This window comes from Stigmatopora argus, chromosome 10 (genome assembly GCF_051989625.1).
Source record: "Stigmatopora argus isolate UIUO_Sarg chromosome 10, RoL_Sarg_1.0, whole genome shotgun sequence".
NCBI classification, from domain to species: Eukaryota; Metazoa; Chordata; class Actinopteri; order Syngnathiformes; family Syngnathidae; genus Stigmatopora; species Stigmatopora argus.
In genome coordinates, this window is record NC_135396.1 from 2,841,049 (window position 1) to 2,860,138 (window position 19,090).

At 41.4% G+C, this 19,090-nt stretch overlaps 1 protein-coding gene across 4 annotated transcripts; it reads left to right on the forward strand.

Annotated features, from left to right (window-relative positions):
- The first annotated feature begins 64 nt into the window (after nucleotides 1-64).
- On the forward strand, nucleotides 65-18,898 carry caln1 (calneuron 1). Of its 4 annotated transcripts, none has more exons than XM_077611553.1 (7): nucleotides 65-279; nucleotides 3,243-3,373; nucleotides 7,575-7,696; nucleotides 10,605-10,748; nucleotides 11,023-11,135; nucleotides 15,980-16,136; nucleotides 17,247-18,898. In XM_077611553.1, the coding sequence occupies exons 2-7, from the start codon at nucleotides 3,288-3,290 to the stop codon at nucleotides 17,372-17,374; spliced, it is 750 nt and encodes a 249-aa protein (XP_077467679.1). In that variant the 5' UTR covers nucleotides 65-279; nucleotides 3,243-3,287; the 3' UTR covers nucleotides 17,375-18,898. The 4 variants fall into 4 exon arrangements, with proteins under 4 accessions (XP_077467679.1, XP_077467680.1, XP_077467677.1 ...); XM_077611554.1 differs by lacking the exon at nucleotides 65-279 and adding an exon at nucleotides 1,689-1,711; XM_077611551.1 differs by lacking the exon at nucleotides 65-279 and adding an exon at nucleotides 1,858-2,029.
- Nucleotides 18,899-19,090: the final 192 nt, after the last annotated feature.

A 19,090-nucleotide genomic window follows, 5' to 3' on the forward strand; every position in this document is an offset into this window, starting at 1 on the left:
GGTTTTTGGGGGTGAAAATATCCAGAAAAGAGAATAGTATACAACAATGATGGTTTAAATGAGGGCGCTCACAATTTTTTGCTCCAAGATCCACTTTTCAACGAGTCAACCTCCCCCGACCAATTTGTTGTTAGGGTTGGATTTCGGGGGAGGGCAAATCTCCTCCCGGGTGCAGCATTTCGTTACTCAGACGGAGTTGAACCAGCGGGGGATGTGCTGACACGAGAAGCACCTGACTGCAATCCACTGATTGGACTAACATCCCACATTTGTGCAAAGGTATCACACGGGACTTAGTGCAACTTTTTTAACCCCAAATCTACTTTTTAACCAGTTAAACTTCCACAGGCCACTGACAAAGCTCTGCAATTATTTATATGTAATGATATATGGTGGGCGGCGCGGTGGTTAAGTGGTTAGCCTGTCGGCCTCGCAGCTCTGGGGTCCTGGGTTAGATTCCAGGTTGGTCCCTTTATGTGGAATTTGCATGTTCTGAATGATTTTTTTGTCTGGGTACTCTGGTTTCCTCCCACATTCCAAGAAAAAAAACATGCATGTTTGGCTGATTGGACATTCAAAATTGCCCTGTGATTGGCTGGTCACCAATTCAGGGCATTAGACTCTATCAACATGTATGGGAGTGGTAAGGAATGGGGGTGAAAATACACTCTCCATTCACACTAAAGCAAGGGTGTCAGACTCGGGTTGGTTCGCGGGGCGCTTTAACGTCAACTTGATTTCACGTGGGATTAGATTTAGACAATATTTAAAAAAAATTATATAAATGGTTTAGAAGAACTGGATTAAAAAGCCCTGAATATTCAGTTATAGTTTGAAAACTGTTTATTTTAGCTTTTTTAAATATATTTTTAGATTTTACAAAATGATTTTTTTACTAAAACACAGGAAAAAAATGATTAAAATATTACAATAATTGATTTCAAAGGGGGAAAATCAGGAAATTTAATATACATCTATACTCTTCATTTTAATTTGATCCTAAAACAGAAAGTCAGTACTCATGATTTACTTCCCCGGGCCACACAAAATGATGCGGTGGGCCAGATTTGGCCCCCGGGCCGCCACTTTGACACATGTGCACTAAAGCTGACAGGAGACATGCCAAATTCATAAGAGCCTAGCTAAGGAAATTGATTGGCCATATACCGGTAGATGGCGATCTACATAATGGACACCCCTGGTTTATATATTAGGAGTGTCCAACTCCCTTTCCTCATGGATAACCATGACTTCAAACTTATGTAAATTCATTTCCATTTTTTTAATTATACAAATAGAAAAGGGAAACATAGACAGTAATCTCTAGAGTATTTTTTTTCATACAGAAATATTTTCTGTGACTTGTGATTGAAAATTCTTTTTGCTGCTAAAAAATGAGTATCTACAGAGCGCCAGACATGACATAAATGGAATAAAAAATGAGCTCGTTCGGCGTCTGGCGTACTTTGTGAGCTATTTCGAGCACGAGCTACTATAGTTTTGATGTTTATGAAATTCAAAACGGGACACGAGGGTAACCACATCGAACGCACCTTGACGCACTCATAATTTACGACACCTGCTTTGCAAATTACACTAGCTAACCCACTTGGTAACTTCATTTAGCATTACGTTATTATCGTCAATTATTATATCCTGCATTTGGCCAGGTTTTAGGGTTACTAGTTTTTGGAAGCAAGCTGTATCTGTGGTGGGCTCTCTTTTAAGTTTTCTCCACTTAAAGTACCATAAACCTGTGCTAGCACGAAATGCTAATTCGTTCACACGGAATACTACTTTGTTGACATAAAGTACTTGTTTACAAAGAAAACGGGACACGAGGGTAACCACATCGAACGCACCTTAACGCACTCATAATTTACGACACCTGCTTTGCAAATTACACTAGCTAACCCACTTGTTAACTTCATTTAGCATTACGATATTATCGTCAATTATTATAACCTGCATTTGGCCAGGTTTTATAATTAATAGTTTTTGGAAGCAAGCTGTATCTGTAACAAAAAAGGTGGGCTCTTTTAAGTTTTCTCCACATTAAGTACTATAAGCCTGTGCTAGCACGAAATTCTAATTCGTTCGTTCGTACGGAATACTTGTTTGTTGACATAAAGTACTTGTTTATTTACACAAAGTAGTAGTTCACGTGTACAAAGTATTTGAGCGTGCACACGAGCTCTTTTATTTCCATTCGTGTCGTTTTTTGGGTCTCCGTATCTATCAATTTCATGATAAGTGCCTTTTTTATTTCTACAGTTAAAATGACTGGTGCAATTTTCAAGACGTTATTGGATTAAGTAGCCGATAAATGACAACAGTGTGAAGCGTTAATGCTGACGAATGAGAATTGAAGACATTATTTTGAATTATTCATATTGTTTTGGGATATTTATACAAAACAAGGGCGTCACGTGTTTGGAAGCCCGAATAAATTAGCTTATGTTTTACCCCTTGGAAATGACGTGATGTTTTTGTTTACGGGTGCATTTCGCTTTCAAATACAAGTTCAATACACTTTTTTTTTTTTTAAATATCCTCTAACTAGATAGTTGTTCTCTCTGAGGATGAAAGAAAATGTCTATTTCTAATTTAACCCTTTAAAGCACAGGTGTCAAAGTGGCGGCCCGGGGGCCAAATCTGGCCCGGGAAAGTAAATCATGAGTGCTGACTTTCTGTTTTAGGATCAAATTAAAATGAAGAGTATAGATGTTTATTAAATTTCCGTATTTTCCCCATTTTAAAGCAATAATTGTAATTTTTAAATCCATTTTTCTGTGTTTTTTGTTAAAAAATCATTTTGTAAAATCTAAAAATTTAAATAAAAAAGCTAAAATAAACATTGTTTTAGATCTATAAAAAAACGCAATATTCAAGGCTTTTAATCCAGTTCTTTTAATCCATTTATTTAAAAAAATTTAATGGTCCATCGGAACAAAAAGATCAAATAAATTAAACTCTAATTAGTCATAAATGTGTATCCTACATTAATGATACATCAGCTTTTATCAAGGAAACAATATAAACATTCAAACAAACACACACACATACACTTGAAGGTAAATCCCGACATACACACGTGCAACAACAATAAAAAGTCTTCCATGTTCGACAGATGAACGACGTCACCGCCTGCAGCCAATCGTCACCCTCGCGCTCCTCCGTCCGTCCGTCTCCCTCATCCTCCTCACCCTCATCTTCATCTCCGTCTTTTTTCCCCGCTGTAGGACGACGACGACGCCGAGGAGGATGGATGAAGAGCGTCCCGCCACATGTCGCCCCAGGAATGTTTTTGCCTTGACGACGGGATTTTAGCGAGGAGCGCCGCGCAGAAGCAAAAGCACGCATCCACCAGCGGGTGAGTCGCGACCGTTCCGACGACGGGTCGTCGCACCTGTTGGGTGATTGACGCACACCTACGCCAGCTTTAATGTCGCGTCTGTTTCCTTTAAGTACCGCCGTTTTCCATTCTCGTGGCCTTCATCTTTTCTCCACACTGTAAAAAAATAATTTAAAAAAAACAGTAAATTTACGATCAAGTACTGCCAACTGATGCTGTAGTGCTCAGGTGTCAAAGTGGCGTCCTGGGGGCCAGATACGGCCCACCCCATCATTTTCTGCGTTATAGGAAAAGAGTGGTGTTGTGACCTCATGTTTTATATATATATATATATATTTGTTAATATGGTACAATTCTGGCAATGACAGTTTCTTTTAAACCATTCCTTTACAATGCAAAAAAAAAATTACAAATATATTTTTCCGACCATTATTTTCAGTTAAAAAATACTAAAATATAGGGTGACTAAAGTACAATTCATAGTGTTTTTATTCACGGTGAAATTGGGCAACCACGATGTTTACCATTAAATTTTGTAGTTGGCCTCACTGTTCTGAGATCGAGGGTTCGATCCCCGCCCGGTGGAGATTGCACGTTCTACCTGGGCTTGCGTGGGTCTTCTCCGGGTACACCGGTTTCCTCACGCATCCCAAAAACATATATGCTAGGCTAGCTGGCTAACAGTCTAAATTGGGTTAGCGCACATGTGTCAAAGTGCCGGCCCCGGGGCCAAATCTGGCTCGCCGCATCATTTTGTGTGGCCCGGGAAAGTAAATCATGAGTGCCGACTTTCTGTTTTATGATCAAATTAAAATGGAGTATAGATGTATATTAAATTTCCTGATTTTCCCCCTTTTAAATCAATAATTGTCATTTTTAATCCATTTTTTCTGTGTTTTTAGTTCAAAAATCATTTTGTAAAATCTAAAAATATATTTAAAAAAGCTAAAAAAAACATTGTTTTAGATCTATAAAAAACTGAATATTCAGGGCTTTTAATCCAGTTCATATAAAAAAAAATCTAAATATTATATCTAAAATTGTGAAATCAAGTTGACGTTAAAGCGACCCGCGAACCAACCCGAGTCTGACACCCTTGGGTTAGCGTGAACGGTTGTTGGTTTCTTTGTGGGCTGCGATTGAGTAGCCACCAATTCAGGGGTGTTCCCTGCCTGGTGCCTGAGGTCAGCTGGAATAGGCTCCAGCACCCCCCGCGCCCCTTGTGGGCATAAGCAGTTCGGAAAACGAATGAGTGAATTGTTTTTCTCATTTTTCGTGCGCATCTGGTGTCTTCAGGGTAGCGATGACCTCAACTTAACCTTCTCGATGTGTTCGCAATGACCCGCCACCTTCTTTCCTTGTTTTTCCTCCACTTTTTGTTCGTCTCTCGTCTTCTCCCGCATTTCAATCTTCCATTTGTCGTCCGTCATGGCTTCACCTTGAAATGTCTGTAGACCTCGCCTATCTCTCGACTTTATCCCCCCGTCTTCGGTTTCATTCACAAACGCTTTCGAGTTTGGGACAATCGCTGTTCCTCGTTCGCGCTTCAGATAAACGCGTTTTTTTCCGCGTTTTTTTTCTGGAGCGTGTCTGGTCGCGCTTACTTGTCGCTTGCGGAGGAATGTCGACGGGGCGGGAGGGGGGGAGGCTTTGAAGACGGAGAGGGAGGGAGGAGGACGACGAAGAGGAGGCGGCGTTCGCTACCTGCTGCTTCCTCCCTTGCTCAAATATTCAAAACTGTGCGGCGGGCGCACGCGTCGTCACGGCGATGAGGCTGGTGCGTCCGCAGCTCTCGCTTTTGATGGAGGAGGAACGAGGGCGAGCGCTTCGGGCTAACGGCGACCCGGGGGACGCCGGCGCCGCGGGGCATCCCGTCCCTTCGCAAAGCCCGCCTCGTGGGTAAGAACCGCGGCGACTGGAAACGGGGCGCGGACGCCGTCGGAGTCGGACCGCCGGTCCGAAGGCGTCGCGGGCTCGCTCGCTGCAGTCTAGGAGGATACCGCGCCTTGATAATGTGATATAAAATGGCTTGTATTGCTGGAGTATATTTTTTAGCGCTAGCGGTTGTCACTGTTGCCACGTCAATAGGGCGTTTATCGGTGATGGGATGGCATTTAAAGTAGCGCTGTCACCTCACTTGCCACGTACGCCAACACTGCACGTTGCGAGCCGGATAGTAGGAGTAGAAGTTTACTCCATTTGGGTCACTGGTGATGTTAGCGGACTTCCTGTTGAATTTGGGCAATTGACGTGTCACTTCCTGTTCGTTTTAGGTCACGTCCTGTTGATTTTCCGTCTGTTCCCATTGGTTTTTTGGGCAATTCTCATTTTAACTCGGCACGACGATCAACTTCGGAACGCAACGTGGAGTCGTGCATTTTGCACCTTGTCTAAACGTTCCATTATTTTGAAAGTGCGCACTCACTTCCTTTTCAACGACACGCGTGCATTCTCATCAGTTGTTGTGTCGACAATGTGTGCTAGCTAAAACCAAAAGGGTGGCATAAAGTTGATTTGCTGTTTTTGTTTTTTTGCAGGAGTGAATTATTGAAAAAAAAATAGAAAAAGGGTCAGAAAATGTGATAATTCTCTTCACACACTCTGAAATATGATTTTTGACGTTTGGCAGCTGTGCTGCTACTTTTAGCACGCTAGGCCACACAACACACACCGATGCGCAAGTGCACCCCTGTACACACACACACACACACACGCACACACAAATAAACACACACACACACACACACACATATTAAGTTTTGAGGCAGCGTGTCCCGCCGTGCTACTTTCCATTTAGCGGATGACCCGCGCTTGTTTTATGCTTGTTTACGTCCGTCTTAATGGAAGCGCTCGTATTGGCTGGCACGCGGTTCAGAAGCCCATCCATGTTTCACTGCAGGGGGGAAAATTGCAAGACACCAAAAAGTCAAGTTCAAACTAAATGGGGAAAACGTTGCTACAGCAATCCCTCCATTAGCGCGTCTTCGCTTATCGTGAATTCACTACTTTGCGATTTTTCCCCCCGCTACTAATATATATATATATATATATATATATATATATATATATATATATATATATATATATATTTTTTTTTTCTCCAATCCAATCCATGCTGAAACTTGTAAGCAAAAGCCACTTTTGAATCTGTATCGCTAATCTGAAGAAAAAAAAAAGTTATAATAGGGGTGACCCTACTTGGCAATTTTTCGATTATCGTGGCCATGTCTGGTCTACATTAACATCGATATTCGAGGCGATACTGTAACTCTATTTCCCTATTGCTAACTGCTAACGGTGTCCCGTTTCAATGTGAAAGATGCTTTTGAACTATCACTAAAATATGAAGCGAATTCATTCAGGATGGAATCAAATAATACCCTCTATATCAAGGGTGTCAGACTCGGGTTGGTTCACGGGCGGCTTTAACGGCAACTCGATTTCACGTGGGCCGGACCATTTTAGATCTAATATTTAGAATTTTTTTTTTTACAAATGGTTTAAAAGAACTGGATTAAAAGCCCTGAATATTCCATTTTTCATAGATCTAAAACAATGTTTATTTTAGCTTTTTGATATATTTTTAGATTTTACAAAATGATTTTTGAACTAAAAACACTGAAAAAATTGATTAAAAAATGATAATTATTGATTTAAAAGGGGGAAATCAGGAAATTTAATACACATCTATACTCTTCATTTGAATTTGATCCTAAAACAGAAAGTCGGCACTCATCATTGACTTTCCCCGGCCACACAAAATAATGTGGCGGGCCAGATTTGGCCCCTGGGCCACCACTTTGACACATGTGCTCTAACCTCAAGGGTTGTATTACATATTGATTTTATTTAAGTCATTCTCATTAAAATTTTTGTTAAAAAATACATTGCTGATAACTGGTTTTCCATGCGCCTAAAATATGAATCAAATTGGAATTGCTATTGGTGTTGTATTATTCTCTATACTGAAATCCAAGTCCCAAATAGAGAAATAAAAAAAAAAAAATGAAATTGTCAAAACTAAATACAACTCTTAAGGGTTATATGGCAGGACAGATTTTTTTCTTTTGAATGGAAGTCATTCTTTTTCAAAAATGATGTTTAAAAATACCTTGGTGATGCCGGTATGACTAAAATACGAACCAAATTCATTCAGAATGGGCTCAAATAATAATAAGAAAAATTGACCACACTTTGCTGACCAAAACGATGCTTTCAGGGACAAGATGCCGTTCCACCACGTGACGGCGGGCCTGCTCTACAAAGGCAACTACCTGAGTCGCTCACTCTCGGACAGCGACAGCGACGTTCTGGCCAGCATCTCCGTGGAGGAACTTCACGGTGAGTCTCCCTCCGCCTCTCCTTTTTATCTCGCCTTGGACGTCCACCACAAAAAAACGCCCCTGGAGTTAAAAGTTAGAATTCCGCCACGCCATTATTTGGCGATATTTTCAGCATCATCGCTTTCTGAGTTGAACCATTTTTTTTTCCCCATAAGAAGAGCAGTGCAACTAAACACATCAAAGTCCCAGCAGAAAAATATGGGCTGCATACTAATCAACACACACACACACACACACACATGCACACACACACATGCACGCGCTGACTGCTGCAGTATTGCGTAGCGAGCAGCACATACGCAACAAAAGCCGACTACTTTTTGGAGAAACCATTTCTGGCTTTGCTCTGCGATGGGGGGAACGGGGTTGCTTGTCACCATTTTCATGAGTTGCCAGTATTGTCTGCCGTTAGAACAAGGGTGTCAGACTCAGGTTGGTTCGCGGGCCGCATTAACTTTAACTCGATTTTATGTGGGCTGGACCATTTTAGATATAATATTTAGATTTTTTTTTAATATAAATGGATTGAAAGAACTGGATTAAAAACCCTAAATATTAATTTTTTTGTAGATCTAAAACAATGTTTATTTGAGCTTTTTTTCTTGGTAAGGGAAAATCATTTATTTAATCATTTGTTTTTCATTTCAAAAGGAAACCATTTTTTAAAAATTATGTTCCATATTAAAGTGGAAAATAGAAAATATTTTTATATATTTTTAGCTTTTACAAAATGATTTTTGAACTAAAAACACATCAACTTGATTTCACGTGGGCTGGACCATTTTCGATATAATATTTAGATTTTTTTAAATAAATGGATTAAAAGCCGTGAATATTCAGTTTTTTATAGATCTAAAACAATGTTTATTTTAGCTTTTTTTTAAATATTTTTAGATTTTACAAAATGATTTTTGAACTAAAAACAGAAAAACATGGATTAAAAAATAACAATTATTGATTTAAAAGGGGGAAAATCTGGAAATGTAATATACATCTATATCATTTTAATTTGAGCCTAAAACAGAAAGTCGGCACTCATCATTTACTTTCCCGGGCCGCACAAAATAATGCGGTGGGCCAGATTTGGCCCCCGGGCCGCCCTTTTGACACCTGTGCTTTAGAATATAAACTTAATATTTTGGGCTGGATTTGACAGGATTTGTATTAATTTATTTTCAGTCAAAGACATCCTGTTACTTTCTAAAATGTAGATTTGAAAAAAAAAAAAGCAGAAAAAAATTGCGAAGAAGTGAAGTCGCGATAATCGAGGGATTACTGTACATTAGAATGTGTTGGCATATGTTGAGAAAAAGTCGCCATATTACACAAAAATATAGTTAGCAGAGTACAGTATGGCAAGATAAAAAAAATAATAATAATAAATTGGACATCCAACGATGCTCCCGTGGCCATTTTTATCACCCTCGCGCGCACGTAATGGCTTTGCGATGGTGTGACATTAAGACGCCACCTGGAAAATTGCTTGAGCGCAGAGCCAGCCAAAGGCCGCGTCACAAGTGTTAATATGCCGGAAAGCGTCGGCGCCGCATTAATAACTTGAAATTCCATTTATATTCATGGGCGGAGGCCGTAGGGGCAGCGCGTGAAATCCTTCACAAAGCAGAGTTGCCTCAAAAGAAGGAACTTTATCGTATTAACACGCGAGCCACACTAAGGCTTCCGTGTTATTCCTTGAATGGACTCACTGGCAATATGTAATATCACAAGATTGATTTCATGACACAACCAGAATGAACCAGTCAGATGCTGCAATACTAGGAGAAAAAGTTGCAATATTACAAAAAAATTGGAATGGACAGTGGGCGGAGTCTATTGCCCTCACTTTGAGGAATTGTTTAACTGAAAAATAATTGTTAACCAAATGATATATGCTAAGTTAAGGCTTAGTTAGGCAAAGCTAAGTTGAATTAATGAACAATTTTCAGTGTATGTTAATCGTTTAGAGAATTTTAAAAAACATTTATGGCCTTTTGATAGCATATTTTGTTTATAAATATATTTATAAATATTTTTTAATATAGGTTAAGTTAAGACTTAGTTAGGCTAAGCTAAGTTGAATTAATGAACAATTTTCAGTGTCTGTTAATCGTTTAGAGAATTTTTAAAAACATTTTTTGCCTTTTGATAGCATATTTTGTTTTTAGATATATATAAATATATATATATTTTTTAATATAGGCTACGTTAAGGCTTAGGCTAAGCTAAGTAGAATTAATCAACTATTTTCAGTGTCAGTGTATCGTTTAGAGAATTTAAAAATGGCCTTTTGATAGCATATTTTGTTTTTAAATATATATATATATATATATATATATATATATATATATATATATATATATATATATATATATATATATATATATATAGTATAGTAATATAGGTTAAGTTAAGGCTTAGTCAGGCTAAGTTAAGTAGAATTAATCAACAACAATTTTCAGTGTCAGTGTATCGTTTAGAGAATTTTTAAAAACGTATTTGGCCTCTTCATATATGTGTGTGTGTGTGTGTGTGTGTGTGTGTGTGTGTGTGTGTGTGCGTGTGTGCGTGTGTGCGTGTGTGCGTGTGTGCGTGTGTGCGTGTGTGCGTGTGTGCGTGTGTGCGTGTGTGCGTGTGTGCGTGTGTGCGTGTGTGCGTGTGCGCGTGTGCGCGTGTGCGCGTGTGCGCGTGTGCGCGTGTGCGCGTGTGCGCGTGTGCGCGTGTGCGCGTGTGCGCGTGTGCGCGTGTGCGCGTGTGGGCGCGTGCGTGCGTGCGTGCGTACGTGCGTGCGTGCGTGCGTGCGTGCGTGCGTACGTGCGTACGTATGTATATGTGTATCTTTTTTTGAATATAGGCTAAGTTAAGGCTTAGTTAGGCTAAGCTAAATTGACGGCCTGTTTGTCCGGCAGAGATCCGCGAGGCGTTCAAGGTCCTGGACCGCGACGGGAACGGTTTCATCTCCAAGCAGGAGCTGGGAATGGCCATGCGCTCGCTGGGCTACATGCCCAGCGAGGTGGAGCTGGCCATCATCATGCAGAGGCTCGACATGGACGGTGGGGGAACCGCTTCAATAATTCATCCCAAATTGTCACTCCAGATGGTGGGCTGCCTTTTATTATCAAAGAGTTTTCACTTTGGAAGGATAACAAATCCAAACTCCTTCTTTTGGAAACATTCCAAAACCTCACCTTGCCCTTTGACATCTCGTCTTTTCAAAAAGATGGACCACCTCCAAAGCTTTTTTCGCGCTCTCTATTCCCACCGAAAAGTTGTCGGCCATTGTGTCCGTTTGCCGCCGACTGACGATGGTCTTTTTTTTGCGGCCAGGTGACGGACAGGTGGACTTTGAGGAGTTCATGACCATCCTGGGACCCAAACTTCTCTCTTCTGAAACCAGGGAAGGTTTCCTGGGGAGCACCATAGACACCATCTTCTGGCAGGTACTGAAAACGCACGGAATCGTACTTCGACTTAGATCAGGGGTAGGGAACCTATGGCTCGGGAGCTGTAGGTGGCTCTTTTGATGGGTGCATAACCTGTGAGCTCAAAATATGGAAACCATCAGTGAGAATTGAGTTTCGAATGCACCAATAGGAGACTTTTTCTACTTTAAAAGTGGTGATATGAATTAAAAATATATACATATGTTTACTTTTAAATTTTGAGTATGGCTCTCAAGCACTTGTGTCAAAGTGGCAGCCCGGGGGCCAAATCTGGCCCGCCGCATCATTTTGTGTGGCCCGGGAAAGTCAATGATGAGTGCCGACTTTCTGTTTTAGGATCAAATTCAAATGAAGAGTATAGATGTATATTACATTTCCTGATTTTCCCCATTTTAAATCAATAATTGTAATTTTTTAAATCATTTTTTTCTGTGTTTTTAGTTGAAAAATCATTTTGTAAAATCTAAAAATATATTTTAAAAAGCTAAAATAAATATTGTTTTAGATCTATCCTCAGGGCTTTTAATCCATTTATTAAAAAAAATATCTAAATATTTTATCTAAAATGGTCCGGCCCACATGAAATCAAGTTGACGTTAAACCAACCCGAGTCTGACACCCTTGCTCTCAAGGAATAATATTCCAAAATATGAATTGTTCATGGCTCTCTCTGTCAAAAAGGTTCCCGACCCCTACGTTATTATCAATCAGTCGATGAATCAGATTCTCATCTCGCTCTAATAATTAGATTAGATTAGAACTTTATTTCATTGAGCTCCTTTCCGCCGCCGCATTGAGCTACTTGATTTTCTCCCGCCATGGTTGAGCGTGGCGGGCCAACGAGTGAGCGTCCGTGCCCTCCGGCTTAATGGCGCTCATCGTGAATCACGCCGACGCTAATTGGCTATTGATGACTTTACTGTTCACCTTCCGGAGGAATATCGTGGCCTCTTTTTCATTCCTTGCACGCTTACATTTAATTGGCCGACAGCGACGGATGTCCAATCCAATTTCGCTACTCTTATCATTAACTTATTTTATCTTTACCCTTCAAAGTAACACATTTGTACTCCTTATTAAAACCATGAATATGGAGGTGAACATTGTGAATCAGGGGACGGCTTATACGCGAGAAATTGTCAAATTTAAACCATTTTAAGGCAATTTTACGGGTGACGGCTTGCCGTCGATATTCGGGCGGCTGCAGTCGGGGCTGCCGACCTTCCCCCAAGGACACGCGACTTCGTCAAGGATGATGCCAGACGTGCGTGGCTCTCTTTAGCGTTTGTCAGCGCATTTTTTTGTCCTCATGACAAAAGTCATTACTGTAATGCAGGGGTGTCCAACTCAAAGTTTTGCTTAGCTGGGGGACATGACTTTTATTTTATTTTAACTGTAGCTCATTGGCTGCCATTGATGGCACTAGACGTCCAATCCATTTTGGCTGGTACGAGCGAACGTCCTGAAAGATAAGCATTCACGACAGGTCCCCCTAGTTCAGGGGTGTCAGACTCGGGCCGCTTTAACGTCAACTTGATTTCACGTGGGCCGGATCATTTTAGATATAATATTTAGATATATTTTTTATAAATGGATTAAAAGCCCTGAATATTCAGTTTTTTATAGATTTAAAACAATGTTTATTTTAGCTTTTTTTTAAATATATTTTTAGATTTTACAAAATTATTTTTGAACTAAAAACACAGAAAAAAATGGATTAAAAAATGACAATTATTGATTTAAAAGGGGGAAAATCAGGAAATTTAATATACATCTATACCAGGGGTCTCAAACTCGCGGCCCGCGGGCCAACTGCGGCCCTCGGGACGATAATTTGCGGCCCCCGTCTTAATATGAAAGATTAATGTTCGTGTGGCCCGCAAGATTGATATGAATGACACTTGTTGTGTTCGGAGCTGAATGAACCAATCACGGTGAGGTATACGGCTCTGGAGGGCGGGACATCGGCCGGGCTGTCCAGTTCCTCGCTCACTCACTCATTAATTCCTCCAATCAGCTGGGCGGAGGAGAAGCCGTGAAGCCGATCACTCCGCTCGGCGCGCACACTCCTCCGCTGCTCTCAGCACAGAACTGAATGAGGCGCTATGATTCGTGATCTAGCCTGTGTCAGTGTCTGTAGCCATCTCCGCGAGTGAAACTGAAACTTAACAGTAAGTGCGTTAACATGACACTTGAGAAATTCGGAGAACTGCCGTAATCCAATACGATCGGAGAGCGAAAGTGCGGATGCGCCACAGACCCGCGCGACTGAAAGTTAAGTTCAACCCGAGACTCATTCCAAGTGGAAACCCCATATTACAGAGCCCCAGAGATGTCTCTTTCAAAGCCTGCCGTGAAGAGAAAGGTCGGTGATGAGCACAGACAGTTTCAAGAAAAGTGGGGAGTGCAAAATTTCTTTGTTGAACACAGGGGCAGCCCGACGTGTCTCATTTGCACTGAAAAAGTTGCGGTGCACAAGGAATACAATTTGAAACTTCATTATACTACGAGACATGCTGAGGAGTATGAAAAATACCAGGGAGATGAGAGAGACAACCAGGTTGCCAGTCTTACAACACGTCTTCTGAGGCAACAGGATTTCTTCAAGAAGGCTACCAAAGACAGTAATGCAGCAGTCGAAGCTAGCTACGCCATTTGTGAGTTGATTGCTAAAGCAGGAAAGCCATTCACAGAAGGTGAATTTATCAAAAAAAGTGCATATTACAGCCTGCACATATTGTTTGTCCAGAAAAGAATAGTCAGTTCAACCACATCAGCCTTTCTGCCAACACCGTGGCAGAGCGCATTTCTCACCTGTCAAGTGACATTTATGATCAAATGTGTGAGAAAGCACAATGTTTCAGTGTATATTCAGTGGCTCTTGATGAGACCACAGACATCACAGACACTGCCCAGCTCGCAATATATGTCCGTGGTGTTGATGACAATTTTGAAGTAATGGAGGAGTTGCTCACAGTAATTCCAATGCATGGCCAGACCACCGCTAAGGAAATATTTCACCAGCTGTGTGATGCCATTGAGAATGCCGGTGTGCCATGGAAGAGCTTTGTTGGAATAACAACCGATGGAGCCCCATCAATGACAGGGAGGAAGAATGGACTGGTAGCACTTGTTCAAAAAAAACTGGAAGAGGAGGGTGTGGAGGAGGCCATAGCTCTGCACTGCATTATCCATCAGCAGGCCCTTTGCACCAGATGCCTGAAGTTTGACAATGTGATGTCTGTCGTTGTGAAATGCATCAACCAAATCAGATCCAGGGGCTTAAAGCACAGAAGGTTCCGTGCTTTTTTAGAGGAAATGGAGTCAGAATATGGGGATGTGCTCTACTTCACTGAGGTACGTTGGTTCAGCAGGGGAAACGTGTTGAAGAGATTTTTTGAGTTGAGAGCAGAAGTAAAAGACTTCATGGAGATAGACGGGGTTGCTGTTCCTGTGCTAAGTGATCCCAAATGGCTCATGGACTTGGCTTTTCTTGTTGATATCACACATGAGCTTAATGTACTGAACAAGAAGCTACAAGGCCAGGGGCAACTTGTCAGTGCTGCCTATGACAACGTGTGAGAGCATTCTGCACTAAACTTGTGTTATGGAAAGCCCAGCTCTCTCAGACAAACCTTTCCCATTTCCCAGCATGCAAGGCTCTCGTGGATGCAGGCACACCATTCAGTGGTGAGAATTATGTTGAGGCCATTTCGAAGCTACAGTAGGAATTTGATCACAGACACACAAAGCCACATTTCAAATTTTTGCGGACCCCTTCTCCTTTGATGTGCAAGATGCCCCTCCTGAGCTTCAAATGGAGCTCATTGACCTGCAGTGCAACTCTGCACTCAAAGCCAAGTTCAGGGAGGTGAGTGGAGAAGCAGACAAGCTTGGGCAATTTTTGAGAGAGTTGACCCCCAGCTTCCCTGAACTTTCCCGAAGGTTCAAGCGGACCATGTGCCTTTTTGGGAGCACATACTTGTGTGAGAAGCTCTTCTCCACCTTGAACTTCAATAAGTCCAAGTACAGGTCCAGACTTACTGATGAGCATCTTCAAGCTCTACTGAGGGTCTCCACTGCTTCCTCCCTCAAGCCAAATGTGACTCAGCTATGTGAGAAGAAGCACTGCCAGGTCTCTAGCAGCAAGAAGTAGGCAAGAGAAGCCGTGTTCAGAATATTTCATGTTCAATGTTCCATTCAAGTTCAGAAAGTTAAAGGTTAAAGAGCTGTTAACAGACATTTGAAACGGAATAAAAATTCATTTTCTCTACTTAGCCAGTCAGTGTATATCTACTGTATGTATGCTCATTATTATTATTTTATTTTTGTATTACTGATTGATTTATTTTTTATCGATCTTTAAGTTAATTTATTTAATTCATTATTTTTGGTTTAAAAATAATGATATTTGATAACGTTGGAATGTTTTATCAGCGCTTTTCTTGTGGAAATCCTGATGCGGCCCAGTCTCACCCAGACTCGGCCTCTAGCGGCCCCCAGGTAAATTGAGTTTGAGACCCCTGTCTATACTCTTCATTTTAATTTGATCCTAAAACAGAAAGTCGGCACTCATGATGGACTTTCCCGGGCCGCACAAAATGATGCGGCGGGCTGCCACTTTGATACATGTGCCCTAGTTGAAATGATTTTTTGGGGGATTTGGACGTTTAGGGCATGCAATTATTTAAATACTATACTAATATCTATATTTCGTGCCATATTGTGACAGTCGAACCGCAAAGTGGTGAGGTATTACTGTACTGTTTTTTCTCTTTTTTTCTTAAGGACCAAAAATATTGATTTGTGACCTCTTCATACTTTGTGTGGTTTTGCCGCAGTTCGACATGCAAAGGATCACGCTAGAGGAACTCAAGCACGTCCTCTTCTGCGCCTTCCGAGACCACCTGACCATGAAGGACATCGAGAACATCATCGTCAACGAGGAGGAGAGCCTCAAGGAGAACGCCGGCAACTGTCAGACCGAATTCGAAGGAGGTAACTCACTGTCGCAAAGCGTCGGGCGTCCCCTCGTCAAGTCCCCCGTCACCTACTCATTTATTGATTTGAGGATGCTGTCGGCTGTCGTGGCGGGTGCGAGTGGCTCACGGCGGACAAGCTTGTCAAAATAAGCCCGGGGAGATGCGGGAGGCTAGCTTCCCAGAAGCTAGAAAAGAAATGCGTGCTAAGGCCTTGTTTTGGAAGTGGAAAATTCCTGAAAAATACGGAGTTTTCTGCTTCATATTCACCAATCATGGGGGTTAAGTATCATGTCTGTTTGCCAGATTTTTAATCGTTTTAACCGTAAAAAAATGACAGGGAAAAGGCAAAAGTCAAATTAATTATACATTTAAGTATATATATGTATTCCGAGTGTGCGTAACATACATTTAAGTTGTTACGTTGTCTGTTTGCGAGATTTTTAATCGTTTTACCCGTTAAAAAAATGACAGGAAAAACGCAAAAGTCTAATTAATTATAAAGTATATATAATTATAAAGTATATATGTATTCTGAGTGTGCGTAACATCATTTTAAGTTGTTACGTTGTCTGTTTGCGAGATTTGGAATTGTTTTAACCGTAAAAAAAATGACAGGGAAAACGCAAAAGTCAAATTAATTATAAAGTATATATAATTATAAAGTATATATGTATTCTGAGTGTGCGTAACATCATTTTAAGTTGTTACGTTGTCTGTTTACGTGCGTGCGTACAAATGTTTACTCAGCTGCCACTCGCAATTCTACCCCATTGAAAAATGACTGTGTTTTTTAATTCACTTTAATTGAATGGAGTTTCATTCCTTTATTGTCATTATACAAGTAAAATGAAGCTTGGCTTTGTAATTATTTTTCTTTCTTTTTTCCATGACCGATTTTATGCAAACTTGGGCCATTTAGTCATTTTTTTAAGGGTTGTAATGTTAAAGCTTGTGGAGCAAATGATGCTGATTCAATGTATAAAATATTCCTCTACTTAAAAAAAATCAAATTTACGGCACCATTTCTGGAAGCAATTAATCGCGCAAGTATAGAGGTGTCACCGTACGAACGGAAGATGGATGGCCGCCATTTTTTTGACTGCTGTTATGGCTTCTTGTCCCTCAGTCCACCCGTCCAAGAAGAACCGTCAAACGTGCGTGAGGAAGAGTCTCATCTGCGCCTTCGCCATGGCGTTCATCATCAGCGTCATGCTGATCGCCGCCAATCAGATGCTGAGGAACGGCATGGAGTAGCCACGCCCACTGTGTCCGACACACACCTCTACACACTTATTTTTTCTTTCCCGAGCCACCCCTTTACCCCCCACAGCAGGGACACCCAAGGGCTGACGTTACCCACAATCCTCCTCCGTCCTATTCCGACGATGCAATAAAACGGCACCGGCCACGGGAGGGAGCGAGAAGTTCGGACATCGCGCGCTCTGGCCGGCGCAAGGAATGCTGGGAATTGTAGTTTGTTTTTGTTTTTTCCGTCCGGACTCCTACGAGCGACGTTTTTCTTCAACCTGCTCCCCTCTGTCCCATTATTCTTAGCGTTATCGAGGGGTCGGCGGTTGATTGACGAGTGTCACTTCGCATTATCGGCTTTACACGTGATCGAGCACACGGAGCCGCCAAACCGACATCCATTTTCTAAACCTTACACCATTCATTTGCGAGTCACGGTTCCGCTCAGAGGTTCGTCGTACGTCACGATGGATCGTTTTGATTGGCTACTATCCATCCTACGATTGTATTTCACCCCCACCGTCGTATAGTGTCGTAACACGTGTCCCATTTTCAATTTTAATCGTAAACGGTGGAGCACTCACAGCAGATTTCCACCTAAGCAGCCAAATTCAAAGATTGGACATCTGTCGCCGTCAATGGCATCAGAATGAGGGATTTGGAGGAGGAAAGCCTCCAGTCTCTTTAGCCCCGCCCACACGTGGCTGTCCGATACGTGTGACGTAGGCGTGTTCTGCGACGTAACAAATCACTGTGACTGCACAATAGCGGCAAAGCCACGCCCACGGGTGACGTCACTTGAAGTTCGTGTTCCAAGCCATAATACGTATTACTACTATAGAAACAAACGGGATGGCCAGTAATTTGTTGAAAGGGCGCCCTCTGGCGGTCTTCACACAAATGACGTGTGGGCTTACATTTATTTATAAAACGAGCATTATGAGTAGTTGATGTTTTTTTGTATTAGTGGGGTAGTATACTTAAAAAATATATTAATGTACATGATAAAATATGTATGAGAATAAGATTGTTTTTCAGGTCATAAAAACTCACCTTATATTTGATTATTGAACTTATTGCCTATTAGTGTGAAGGTCAAACAATCCATTTTTTTTCATGATGAATTTTGTTGAAAGTATATTTTTTAACATTTAACGATTCATTTCAAACCACTTCAAATGCACGTGTGCAATTGTTGATTTGAACAGTACCATTAATCACCCTTGTAAAAGTGTATAACCTAATAATTCTCAAGTACATTTTTTTCCCATTTTTCACAGGGGATCTTCTTATTTTTGGAAAGATGTCTCACAGGAACGTTTGCATGCCCCCAAAACAACCGCCAGGGTGTCTCTGGAGTAGCACGAACACTCACCACACAATATATTAACACTTACACACACACACAGGCACACACACTTTGCATGTGCAAAACGTATAGACTTTAAATTGTAATATTTAACGATGCTCAGTGTGCCAATGCTGAACGTGTGCAAGAAGATGCAATAAATCTGGGGTTTTCCAAACCTACCGTGTATTTCTGCCATCGCTGCTTGAGCAGGGGGAACGGGGTTGCTTGTCACCATTTGTGCTCGATCATGAATATCTTCCAATCAACAGGGCCGACCGTGAATCCTCCCCTCCTGCGGCTACGACGCGGACGCGTCACCACGACGGAAAAGTCTCGGTTGGATTTACTGCACCGGTCGCTTGTGGGGTAAG